This window comes from Uranotaenia lowii, chromosome 3 (assembly GCF_029784155.1).
Source record: "Uranotaenia lowii strain MFRU-FL chromosome 3, ASM2978415v1, whole genome shotgun sequence".
NCBI classification, from domain to species: Eukaryota; Metazoa; Arthropoda; class Insecta; order Diptera; family Culicidae; genus Uranotaenia; species Uranotaenia lowii.
Window position 1 is genome coordinate 104,198,090 of NC_073693.1, and position 14,815 is coordinate 104,212,904.

Genomic DNA, 14,815 nt, shown 5'->3' on the forward strand with positions numbered 1-14,815 from the left:
ATGACAAAAATGACAAAAATGACAAAAATGACAAAAATGACAAAAAATGACAAAAATGACAAAAATGACAAAAATGACAAAAATGACAAAAATGACAAAAATGACAAAAATGACAAAAATGACAAAAATGACAAAAATGACAAAAATGACAAAAATGACAAAAATGACAAAATGACAAAAATGACAAAAATGACAAAAATGACAAAAATGACAAAAATGACAAAAATGACAAAAATGACAAAAATGACAAAAATGACAAAAATGACAAAAATGACAAAAATGACAAAAATGACAAAAATGACAAAAATGACAAAAATGACAAAAATGACAAAAATGACAAAAATGACAAAAATGACAAAAATGACAAAATGACAAAAATGACAAAAATGACAAAAATGACAAAAATGACAAAAATGACAAAAATGACAAAAATGACAAAAATGACAAAATGACAAAAATGACAAAAATGACAAAAATGACAAAAATGACAAAAATGACAAAAATGACAAAAATGACAAAAATGACAAAAATGACAAAAATGACAAAAATGACAAAAATGACAAAAATGACAAAAATGACAAAAAGACAAAATGACAAAAATGACAAAAATGACAAAAATGACAAAAATGACAAAAATGACAAAAATGACAAAAATGACAAAAATGACAAAAATGACAAAAATGACAAAAATGACAAAAATGACAAAAATGACAAAAATGACAAAAATGACAAAATGACAAAAATGACAAAAATGACAAAAATGACAAAAATGACAAAAATGACAAAAATGACAAAAATGACAAAAATGACAAAAATGACAAAAATGACAAAAATGACAAAAATGACAAAAATGACAAAAATGACAAAAATGACAAAAATGACAAAAATGACAAAAATGACAAAAATGACAAAAATGACAAAAATGACAAAAATGACAAAATGACAAAAATGACAAAAATGACAAAAATGACAAAAATGACAAAAATGACAAAAATGACAAAAATGACAAAAATGACAAAAATGACAAAAATGACAAAAATGACAAAAATGACAAAATGACAAAAATGACAAAAATGACAAAAATGACAAAAATGACAAAAATGACAAAAATGACAAAAATGACAAAAATGACAAAAATGACAAAAATGACAAAAATGACAAAAATGACAAAAATGACAAAAATGACAAAAATGACAAAAATGACAAAAATGACAAAAATGACAAAAATGACAAAAATGACAAAAATGACAAAAATGACAAAAATGACAAAATGACAAAAATGACAAAAATGACAAAAATGACAAAAATGACAAAAATGACAAAAATGACAAAAATGACAAAAATGACAAAAATGACAAAAATGACAAAAATGACAAAATGACAAAAATGACAAAAATGACAAAAATGACAAAAATGACAAAAATGACAAAAATGACAAAAATGACAAAAATGACAAAAATGACAAAAATGACAAAAATGACAAAAATGACAAAAATGACAAAAATGACAAAAATGACAAAAATGACAAAAATGACAAAAATGACAAAAATGACAAAAATGACAAAAATGACAAAAATGACAAAATGACAAAAATGACAAAAATGACAAAAATGACAAAAATGACAAAAATGACAAAATGACAAAAATGACAAAAATGACAAAAATGACAAAAATGACAAAAATGACAAAAATGACAAAAATGACAAAAATGACAAAAATGACAAAAATGACAAAAATGACAAAAATGACAAAAATGACAAAAATGACAAAATGACAAAAATGACAAAAATGACAAAAATGACAAAAATGACAAAAATGACAAAAATGACAAAAATGACAAAAATGACAAAAATGACAAAATGACAAAAATGACAAAAATGACAAAAATGACAAAATGACAAAAATGACAAAAATGACAAAAATGACAAAAATGACAAAAATGACAAAAATGACAAAAATGACAAAAATGACAAAAATGACAAAAATGACAAAAATGACAAAAAATGACAAAAATGACAAAAATGACAAAAATGACAAAAATGACAAAAATGACAAAAATGACAAAAATGACAAAAATGACAAAAATGACAAAAATGACAAAATGACAAAAATGACAAAAATGACAAAAATGACAAAAATGACAAAAATGACAAAAATGACAAAAATGACAAAAATGACAAAAATGACAAAAATGACAAAAATGACAAAAATGACAAAAATGACAAAAATGACAAAAATGACAAAAATGACAAAAATGACAAAAATGACAAAAATGACAAAAATGACAAAAATGACAAAAATGACAAAAATGACAAAAATGACAAAAATGACAAAAATGACAAAAATGACAAAAATGACAAAAATGACAAAAATGACAAAAATGACAAAAATGACAAAAATGACAAAAATGACAAAAATGACAAAAATGACAAAAATGACAAAAATGACAAAAATGACAAAAATGACAAAAATGACAAAATGACAAAAATGACAAAAATGACAAAAATGACAAAAATGACAAAAATGACAAAAATGACAAAAATGACAAAAATGACAAAAAAAAAAAAATGACAAAATGACAAAGTGACAAAAAGTGACAAAAATGACAAAAATGACAAAAATGACAAAAATGACAAAAATGACAAAAATGACAAAAATGACAAAAATGACAAAATGACAAAAATGACAAAAATGACAAAAATGACAAAAATGACAAAAATGACAAAAATGACAAAAATGACAAAAATGACAAAAAATGACAAAAATGACAAAAATGACAAAAATGACAAAAATGACAAAAATGACAAAAATGACAAAAATGACAAAAATGACAAAAATGACAAAAATGACAAAAATGACAAAAATGACAAAAATGACAAAAATGACAAAAATGACAAAAATGACAAAAATGACAAAAATGACAAAAATGACAAAAATGACAAAATGACAAAAATGACAAAAATGACAAAAATGACAAAAATGACAAAAATGACAAAAATGACAAAAATGACAAAAATGACAAAAATGACAAAAATGACAAAAATGACAAAAATGACAAAAATGACAAAAATGACAAAAATGACAAAAATGACAAAAATGACAAAAATGACAAAAATGACAAAATGACAAAAATGACAAAAATGACAAAAATGACAAAAATGACAAAAATGACAAAAATGACAAAAATGACAAAAATGACAAAAATGACAAAAATGACAAAAATGACAAAAATGACAAAAATGACAAAAATGACAAAAATGACAAAAATGACAAAAATGACAAAAATGACAAAAATGACAAAAATGACAAAAATGACAAAATGACAAAAATGACAAAAATGACAAAAATGACAAAAATGACAAAAATGACAAAAATGACAAAAATGACAAAAATGACAAAAATGACAAAAATGACAAAAATGACAAAAATGACAAAAATGACAAAAATGACAAAAATGACAAAAATGACAAAAATGACAAAAATGACAAAAATGACAAAAATGACAAAATGACAAAAATGACAAAAATGACAAAAATGACAAAAATGACAAAAATGACAAAAATGACAAAAATGACAAAAATGACAAAATGACAAAAATGACAAAAATGACAAAAATGACAAAAATGACAAAAATGACAAAAATGACAAAAATGACAAAAATGACAAAAATGACAAAAATGACAAAAATGACAAAAATGACAAAAATGACAAAATGACAAAAATGACAAAAATGACAAAAATGACAAAAATGACAAAAATGACAAAAATGACAAAAATGACAAAAATGACAAAAATGACAAAAATGACAAAAATGACAAAAATGACAAAAATGACAAAAATGACAAAAATGACAAAAATGACAAAAATGACAAAAATGACAAAAATGACAAAAATGACAAAAATGACAAAAATGACAAAAATGACAAAAATGACAAAAATGACAAAAATGACAAAAATGACAAAAATGACAAAAATGACAAAAATGACAAAAATGACAAAAATGACAAAAATGACCAAAATGACAAAAATGACAAAAATGACAAAAATGACAAAAATGACAAAAATGACAAAAATGACAAAAATGACAAAAATGACAAAAATGACAAAAATGACAAAAATGACAAAAATGACAAAAATGACAAAAATGACAAAAATGACAAAAATGACAAAAATGACAAAAATGACAAAAATGACAAAAATGACAAAAATGACAAAAATGACAAAAATGACAAAAATGACAAAAATGACAAAAATAACAAAAATGACAAAAATGACAAAAATGACAAAAATGACAAAAATGACAAAAATGACAAAAATGACAAAAATGACAAAAATGACAAAAATGACAAAAATGACAAAAATGACAAAAATGACAAAATGACAAAAATGACAAAAATGACAAAAATGACAAAAATGACAAAAATGACAAAAATGACAAAAATGACAAAAATGACAAAAATGACAAAAATGACAAAAATGACAAAAAATGACAAAAATGACAAAAAAGACAAAAATGACAAAAATGACAAAAATGACAAAAATGACAAAAATGACAAAAATGACAAAAATCACAAAAATCACAAAAATGACAAAAATCACAAAAATCACAAAAATCACAAAAATCACAAAAATGACAAAAATGACAAAAAATGACAAAAATGACAAAAATGACAAAAATGACAAAAATGACAATAATGACAAAAATGACAAAAATGACAAAAATGACAAAAATGACAAAAATGACAAAAATGACAAAAATGACAAAAATGACAAAAATGACAAAAATGACAAAAATGACAAAATGACAAAAATGACAAAAATGACAAAAATGACAAAAATGACAAAAATGACAAAAATTACAAAAATGACAAAAATGACAAAAATGACAAAAATGACAAAAATGACAAAAATGACAAAAATGACAAAATGACAAAAATGACAAAAATGACAAAATGACAAAAATGACAAAATGACAAAAATGACAAAAATGACAAAAATGACAAAAATGACAAAAATGACAAAAATGACAAAAATGACAAAAATGACAAAAATGACAAAAATGACAAAAATGACAAAAATGACAAAAATGACAAAAATGACAAAAATGACAAAAATGACAAAAATGACAAAAATGACAAAAATGACAAAAATGACAAAAATGACAAAAATGACAAAAATGACAAAAATGACAAAAATGACAAAAATGACAAAAATGACAAAAATGACAAAAATGACAAAAATGACAAAAATGACAAAAATGACAAAAATGACAAAAATGACAAAAATGACAAAAATGACAAAAATGACAAAAATGACAAAAATGACAAAAATGACAAAAATGACAAAAATGACAAAAATGACAAAAATGACAAAAATGACAAAAATGACAAAAATGACAAAAATGACAAAAATGACAAAAATGACAAAAATGACAAAAATGACAAAAATGACAAAAATGACAAAAATGACAAAAATGACAAAAATGACAAAAATGACAAAAATGACAAAAATGACAAAAATGACAAAAATGACAAAAATGACAAAAATGACAAAAATGACAAAATGACAAAAATGACAAAAATGACAAAAATGACAAAAATGACAAAAATGACAAAAATGACAAAAATGACAAAAATGACAAAAATGACAAAAATGACAAAAATGACAAAAATGACAAAAATGACAAAAATGACAAAAATGACAAAAATGACAAAAATGACAAAAATGACAAAAATGACAAAAATGACAAAAATGACAAAAATGACAAAAATGACAAAAATGACAAAAATGACAAAAATGACAAAAATGACAAAAATGACAAAAATGACAAAAATGACAAAAATGACAAAAATGACAAAAATGACAAAAATGACAAAAATGACAAAAATGACAAAAATGACAAAAATGACAAAAATGACAAAAATGACAAAAATGACAAAAATGACAAAAATGACAAAAATGACAAAAATGACAAAAATGACAAAAATGACAAAAATGACAAAATGACAAAAATGACAAAAATGACAAAAATGACAAAAATGACAAAAATGACAAAAATGACAAAAATGACAAAAATGACAAAAATGACAAAAATGACAAAAAATGACAAAAATGACAAAAATGACAAAAATGACAAAAATGACAAAAATGACAAAAATGACAAAAATGACAAAAATGACAAAAATGACAAAAATGACAAAAATGACAAAAATGACAAAAATGACAAAAATGACAAAAATGACAAAAATGACAAAAATGACAAAAATGACAAAAATGACAAAAATGACAAAAATGACAAAAATGACAAAAATGACAAAAATGACAAAAATGACAAAAATGACAAAAATGACAAAAATGACAAAAATGACAAAAATGACAAAATGACAAAAATGACAAAAATGACAAAAATGACAAAAATGACAAAAATGACAAAAATGACAAAAATGACAAAAATGACAAAAATGACAAAAATGACAAAAATGACAAAAATGACAAAAATGACAAAAATGACAAAAATGACAAAAATGACAAAAATGACAAAAATGACAAAAATGACAAAAATGACAAAAATGACAAAAATGACAAAAATGACAAAAATGACAAAAATGACAAAAATGACAAAAATGACAAAAATGACAAAAATGACAAAAATGACAAAAATGACAAAAATGACAAAAATGACAAAAATGACAAAAATGACAAAAATGACAAAAATGACAAAAATGACAAAAATGACAAAAATGACAAAAATGACAAAAATGACAAAAATGACAAAAATGACAAAAATGACAAAAATGACAAAAATGACAAAAATGACAAAAATGACAAAAATGACAAAAATGACAAAAATGACAAAAATGACAAAAATGACAAAAATGACAAAAATGACAAAAATGACAAAAATGACAAAAATGACAAAAATGACAAAAATGACAAAAATGACAAAAATGACAAAAATGACAAAAATGACAAAAATGACAAAAATGACAAAAATGACAAAAATGACAAAAATGACAAAAATGACAAAAATGACAAAAATGACAAAAATGACAAAAATGACAAAAATGACAAAAATGACAAAAATGACAAAAATGACAAAAATGACAAAAATGACAAAAATGACAAAAATGACAAAAATGACAAAAATGACAAAAATGACAAAAATGACAAAAATGACAAAAATGACAAAAATGACAAAAATGACAAAAATGACAAAAATGACAAAAATGACAAAAATGACAAAAATGACAAAAATGACAAAAATGACAAAAATGACAAAAATGACAAAAATGACAAAAATGACAAAAATGACAAAAATGACAAAAATGACAAAAATGACAAAAATGACAAAAATGACAAAAATGACAAAAATGACAAAAATGACAAAAATGACAAAAATGACAAAAATGACAAAAATGACAAAAATGACAAAAATGACAAAAATGACAAAAATGACAAAAATGACAAAAATGACAAAAATGACAAAAATGACAAAAATGACAAAAATGACAAAAATGACAAAAATGACAAAAATGACAAAAATGACAAAAATGACAAAAATGACAAAAATGACAAAAATGACAAAAATGACAAAAATGACAAAAATGACAAAAATGACAAAAATGACAAAAATGACAAAAATGACAAAAATGACAAAAATGACAAAAATGACAAAAATGACAAAAATGACAAAAATGACAAAAAAGACAAAAATGACAAAAATGACAAAAATGACTGTTAAAGCCAAATAATTGTAGCCACCCTAGTTCACTACTACTGGTCGCGTACTACTCGTCGAGATCAGAGTAGATCCCCTTTGTCTACTTAGGTAGATAAGGCACTCACAAGAAGGCCTTTCCGAACACTATTGTGTACTCCAGCTAGGTTCTCTTGAATCGTAGGTAGAAGAATAAAGCAGTTCCGATTCAACCACCGCCGCGCGTTTATCGCAATAAAACTTTAGTTTATTTTTTAACCCGCAATAAAGTGTGTTCTGGTTTTCTCAAAAGTACAAGTGTTTTTTCTAAGTGAACCTATCACACTCGCGAGTTTAGTGACCCCAATCAAAAATCCCCTGCATGCAGAAAATTAAAGTTCTGGACCACGACCAAACCCGGAATCGCCCTTATGTGCGCGAACATAAAGTTGGTCCTTGGAAGCCGGATCGTGTCGTGTTCCAGTTAACCACGTGTTTCGGATTGATCCGAGACATCTGCAGTTCTATTGTTCGGGAATAAAGGAGGAATACGGCGCCAAATTCCAGGGCGTTGGTTGATCGCCGAGTTGCTGAGCGGGTCGCCATCGCAGTTCCAGTCTACCGTTTGGAATTTGCGCCATCTTTGGAAGGCATATTACACGTGGCAATCGGAACCTGATTATAAGACGGTGGACCAATATTTGGAAAGTGTCAGGAATTGTACATGGTAAACGGTCTGTGGCTTTCATTGCATGCTGATTGCCGCCAGATATGCGTGGGTGATGAAATGGGTAAGATTCAATAAAGAAAAATGCATGCGAATTGATCTTCATTTCTTTTGACAACAAATTTGATATTTTACATGATCCCTGTGGTACCGAGAGAATTGCATTGTTGGTCTTGAATTTTGCTGTTTTTTTCCCGATGGGTCGTTAATCAATTGGTTGGAATCTCTTCCGATTTATAAAATTTGGATGATTTGTCAACTGTCAAGTCGCGACGGGAGAATCGTTGAGATGAATCGGTCGGAATAGATGGAGGAAAACAGTGAAATCTGAAGTGTAATTCAACAAAATCTTAAAAGTGAAAATCCTATAAAGTGCAGTGAATGAAAACGAACTTTTGGTCCACAGTTGCAAACAACTTTATATTTGCCTTGAAGTGGTGATAGTTTGTGAAAGACGTTGTTTAATTACAAAATTGAACAGATTGTGAAGTTATTTTAGACATGAGTCTTCGTGAACTTTCTGTGAAAGAGCGCCGTGCGCGCAAATCTATGAACACTGTTTCACAGTTTGTGAAAAACTTTACTAGTAGTGATCAAGACCAAATTGAAGTTCGTTTGCAACTGCTGGAAAGTGCTTACAAAGAATTTGTAGAAGTGCGATTGAAAATGGAGCTGTTACTGGACGATCAGTGCGGGCCTGAAGAAGGCGAAAATGAAGAAGCAGGATCGGAGTTTCAAAGTGCAGCTGAAAAAAGGCAGGAGCAAAATGACATCGTTTTCGCCGAGGCAGAGGAGCAGTATTGTCGGTCGAAAAGTGCACTCATGAGCTTCCTACGTGCAGATGGTAACCACAAGCAGCCGCATGCATCTTCGTCAGCCATGGTGGGCCCTGAATCCCGGGTTAAGCTACCTGAAATCCGCCTGCCTACGTTCACAGGAAGATTGGGTGACTGGATCCCTTTCCGTGATGCCTTTCAAAGCCTTATACACAAAAGCGAGAAACTTTCCACCATGGATAAGTTTACCTATTTAAGATCTTCACTTTCAGGCGAGGCTTTACAAGAAGTTGGGTCGATTGATCTCTCCGGCGATAACTACGAGATCGCGTGGAAGGCGCTTGAGGATCGTTATCAGAACAATAAATTGATCGTCAAAGCTCACCTGGATGCTCTTTTTGAAGTCGATCGAATGAAAAAAGAGAGTTTTGAATGCTTAAACCAGATGATCTCCGAATTTGAGAAGCACCTTCAAATGCTGACGAAGATAGGGGAAAAGGTCGATGGGTGGAGCACGATTCTTGTCCACATGATATGCTCCAGATTGGATTCCGCAACTTTGAAGCTGTGGGAGACTTACCACAGTTCAAAGGAAGTTCCCACTTACGAAAACTTGATCCACTTTTTAAAAAGCCATTGTGCAGTATTGCAATCAATTAGCTCATCCTCTTCTACCCAACCGGAGACTAAGAAACAACGCTTTGGCGCAAACCATGCTGTTACCTCCGGTCGATGCAGTTTTTGTGCAGAAAGTTTTCATTCCGTTTTTCTGTGCAAAAAGTTCCAGAAGATGAACATTCCCCAGAGGTACGAAGCGGTCAAGAGAAATGGGCTTTGCATGAATTGCTTCTCCAGTGGTCATCTTGCAAGGAATTGTACCCGTGGATCCTGTCGTCATTGCGGAAGAAGGCACCATACGCTGCTGCATCCTGCAAAAGAAGCTAACAGTGCCAAACCGAAACCCTCCGATCCACCGACTTCGATAAATCGTTATCATCATGACAATCGTCCAACGTTTTCGCAGTCAAATCAACAAACAGCTATAAATCCACCAACAACAACCAACACATCTACCGAATCCAACCAGCCAATAGCCACAGTTTCATCAGCATTCCCAGTTGTCAAAGATAATTCGCATAACCCACACCCACTGCATGCCACAGACCCTAACACACCATCCTTTACCATTGCACTTCCTCTATACACATCACATCAGATTCTCTTGTCAACCGCCATGGTTCGCGTTTTCGATACCACCGGCCACAGCGTGCTAGCCAGAGCATTATTAGATTCCTGCTCTCAGAATTGTTTCGTTACGTCTCGTCTGATTTGCAAACTTCGCCTACAAGAGTATTCTGATAATTTGAACCTTTTTGGAATTGGTGGATCTGGATGCAGTTCCAAGAAAGCCGTCAGAGCATGCATCGGACCACGCCTGCCTCATATTTCTGAATTCAATGAGGAAATATATTTCAACGTTTTGCCAAGTCTTACAATTAAATTACCGTCGCAGAGTTTCGCCGTTGAAAAATGGCAGATACCGGAGCATCTGGTTCTGGCAGATCCTTCGTTCTACCAAAAAGCAGAGATCGACATGTTGATCGGGGCCGAATATTTCCTAGACCTCCTCCAACCCGGTCAGCAAAAAATCAGCGAGAACGGACCCACGATGCAGAACACAGTTTTTGGGTGGATAATTTCTGGTCGAGCCCAAGAATCCCGAGTTCCTGTTTTCGACCAATCGGTGCAGCTGTGTTCCATGTCAGATATCCACGAGCAGGTTGCACGATTTTGGGAATTAGAGTCTTGTCAAATTAAGAGCACCAATTCCGTCGAAGAGTCCTTATGTGAAGAACTATTTTCGCAAACGACAACTCGAGACGCGGCCGGAAGGTTCGTCGTCTCCTTACCTAAGAAGGATTTCGTTCTGAATCGTCTCGGAGACTCCAAGCGTTTGGCTGAAAAGCGTTTTCATGGCCTGGAAAAACGATTTTCCCACCATCCTGATTTGAAGCAAGCCTACTTCGAATTCATCCAGGAGTACCAGGATATGGGCCATATGAAGCTGGTTGAAGATTGTCCAGATGAGCTGCGTTATTTTTTGCCCCATCACGCGGTCATCAAGCCCGAAAGCACAACGACGAAGCTGAGGGTTGTCTTTGATGCTTCGTGTCCCACAAAGTCAGGTGTTTCCCTCAACGATGGTCTACTAGTTGGGCCCATAGTGCAAGACGATCTGCTCTCGATCGTTACCCGGTTCCGATTGCACCAATATGCTATAGTGGCAGATATAGCTAAAATGTACCGGATGATAAACCTAGCGGAAGCAGATCAACGTTATCAGTGCATTCTTTGGAGGGACTCGCCGTCAGAACCGCTACGAATCTATAAGCTAACGACCGTTACGTACGGCACAGCAAGTGCCCCGTTCTTAGCTACTCGATGCCTTCTGAAGCTGGCAGAAGATGGACTGCATAGTCACCCACTAGCCTCTAGGATCGTGAAAAAGGATTTTTATATGGACGATGCGTTAACTGGAGTGGATACCCCAGAAGAAGGGAAACGAGCGGTGAGAGAGCTAAGCGATCTTTTAAGTTCTGTTGGATTTGTGTTACGTAAATTCAACTCGAATTGTGAAGAAATATTGGCCGAGATTCCAGCTGAACTACGAAGTAGTGGAAGTACGCTAGAGCTGGATTCCTCTTCCACCGTAACCACCCTTGGCTTGGTTTGGGAGCCTAGCACGGATCTATTCCATTTTCGCCCGCCTAAGTGGAGTTCCGCAGCGATAATCACCAAAAGAATTGTTTTATCGGATGCCTCAAAACTTTTTGATCCTCTTGGACTGGTAGGTCCTGTCATCGTGCAAGCCAAGATCTTCATCCAATCACTTTGGCAGATCCAGTGCGGCTGGGATGAGCCCTTGGCGGAAAGTATGCAGAATTTCTGGGTAGAATACCGTAGAAACTTTTCGTCACTCGATATTTTTTCGATTCCACGTTGGGTGGGATTCGCTCGAATTTGTGAGGCACAACTACACGGATTTTGTGACGCCTCGGAGAAGGCGTACGGAGGATGCCTGTATCTACGTTGCATCCACGAAGATGGTTCCGCCTCGGTGCGATTAATGTTATCTAAGTCCAGAGTCGCTCCGATTGAAGATCTCAAAAGGAAAAAACGAAAGCAGTCCATTCCCAGGCTTGAACTATCGTCTGCACTCTTGTTGAGTCATTTGTACGAGAAATTTTGCAAAGCTACGTCCATTGACGTGCAGAGCTTTTTTTGGACTGATTCTACTATAGTGAAGTGTTGGTTGGCATCCGTTCCATCTCGCTGGCAAGCCTTTGTGGCAAACCGGGTCTCCGAAATCCAGCATTTGACGAAAAAGGGAAGCTGGCATCATGTTCCTGGTTCTGAAAACCCGGCTGACATCATTTCCCGTGGGATGACCCCCGTTCAACTCCAATATCAGCCGCTTTGGTTTGAAGGGCCACTTTGGTTGAAGCAAACCCGTGACACTTGGCCTGAGGTGAATGAAATGACACCAGAACAGTTCGATAAAACTACGTTAGAAGAAAAAGTATCCGTTTCGTTGCCCATTCAAAGCGTTGAACCAAATGAATTGTTTTCTTTGAAGTCTAAGTTCTCGCAGTTAGTGCGCTTAGTATCCTGGTTTCAACGTTTCCGCCACAACTCCCAAAAGAAGAACCGAACGTCTCGAAAGACGGGCAATCTTTCCTTCGAAGAGCTCAATGGAGCAAAGAAAATCCTGGTCAGAGTGGCTCAAAGCGAATGCTTTAGCCAAGAAATTAAAGATTTGGACAAATCAAAAGAAGTCAGAACTTCATCGCGGATTTGCAGACTAAACCCACATCTCGTAGACGGAATACTTTTGGTCGGTGGCCGGTTGGCAAATGCTCCAGTGTCCGAAAGTCGTAAGCATCCAATGATTCTGGACCATCACCATCCGCTTTCTGCCATGATTGTCCAACACTATCACGATTCCCTCTACCACGCTGGGCAGCAGCTTCTTATCGCCAGTGTTCGCGGAAAATTCTGGATTACCAGCCTTCGCGGTTTGGCGCGGAAAACCATCCATAGTTGCATCCCATGCTTCAGAGCAAAACCGAAGATTCTCGAGCAGCTTATGGCAGATCTACCACCAGTACGCGTCAATCCAGCACCTCCATTTCTGAAAGTGGGAGTAGATTACTGCGGCCCATTTGCGCTGACTTATCCCCATCGTCGTGGTTCTCCGATTAAGTGCTTCGTATCCATTTTCGTGTGCCTAGTTACCAAGGCAGTCCACTTGGAGCTAGTCGCTGACCTCAGTACCGGAAGTTTTTTGGGAGCCTTGAAGAGATTTATTGGCAGACGAGGAAAACCGACTCTCATCATGTGCGACAATGGGAGGAACTTTGTCGGGGCTAGTCGAGAGATTGCGGATCTTCAACGGCTATTCCGAAGCCAGCAGTTCCAAGATGGTGTGACGACGCAAGCTTACCAAGAAGATATCAACTTCCAATTCATCCCTGCCCGTTCACCAAATTTCGGGGGATTGTGGGAAGCGGCGGTGAAATCCTTCAAAAGCGCTTTCAAAAGAACGATTGGATCCAGAATTCTGCGATACGACGAAATGACTACGGTTTTGGCTCAAACGGAAGCGGTTTTGAATTCACGCCCTCTTACCCCCTTGAGCGATGATCCCGACGATTTCGAGGCCCTCACTCCTGGGCATTTCCTAACACAACGTCCGCTTCTCGCTCTCGGAGAACCAGATCTGGAGGATACCTCAGACAACCGTCTGAGCATGTGGCAGAAGTCGACGAAGTATACCCAGTTAGTTTGGAAGAAATGGTCCAAACTATACCTCTCAGATCTCCAAACCAGAACCAAGTGGACCAGAAAAAGGGACAACATCTCCAGAGGCACGATGGTGCTGATAGTCAACGAGCAAATACCACCATTGCGATGGCCATTGGGACGAGTAACCGACGTTTTCCGTGGTCCTGATGGAAATATCCGAGTCGTAAATGTGCGAACGAAAGACGGCATCTACGGAAGAGCGATCTCCAAGATATGTGTTCTTCCAATGCCGAATAACCCTCCAAACGCCGATGGGGAGAATTAATTCTCCTCCAACGAAGGTGCTGGAGCACCTGCGGGAGTCGAATGGCTCCCGCAGTCCAGTTAAGTATTTTTTTTATAATGATATTCGAAAAAACTCAGAGAATGTTTCGTCCTCCAGTTGTCGTCCACCCGGACCCACCGGGTCGGGTCCATCCGCCGAAGAAGTTGCCAAGAGAACACCGTTATCCACACCGAACACTACACACCTGGTTCAAGCATGAGGGCTCAACTTTCGGGAAAATGCATGGTCGATATGTGGTGTCCTGTGAATCGTTTGGTTTCCTTTTTGAATTTCTGCAGATTGAGTTTGATAATCACGCACGCTGTTCGGAGGACTGATCAACCTTCAAGCAACGTGAAATGTTCTTGTACCATCTCCAGAGTACGGTTCTTATCAGGTCAAACCATCAGCAATCGAAGACGGTAAAGCTAACCGTTACCTCTCCAGCCAACATCCAAGCGAGGCCTTCACAGCGACATCACCTC

General features: G+C 33.8%; 1 protein-coding gene across 1 annotated transcript; it reads left to right on the forward strand.

Annotated features, from left to right (window-relative positions):
- Positions 1-8,924: 8,924 nt before the first annotated feature.
- LOC129752485 (uncharacterized) lies at positions 8,925-14,330 on the forward strand. The gene has a single exon (XM_055748258.1). The coding sequence runs from the start codon at positions 8,925-8,927 to the stop codon at positions 14,328-14,330; it is 5,406 nt and encodes a 1,801-aa protein (XP_055604233.1).
- Positions 14,331-14,815: the final 485 nt, after the last annotated feature.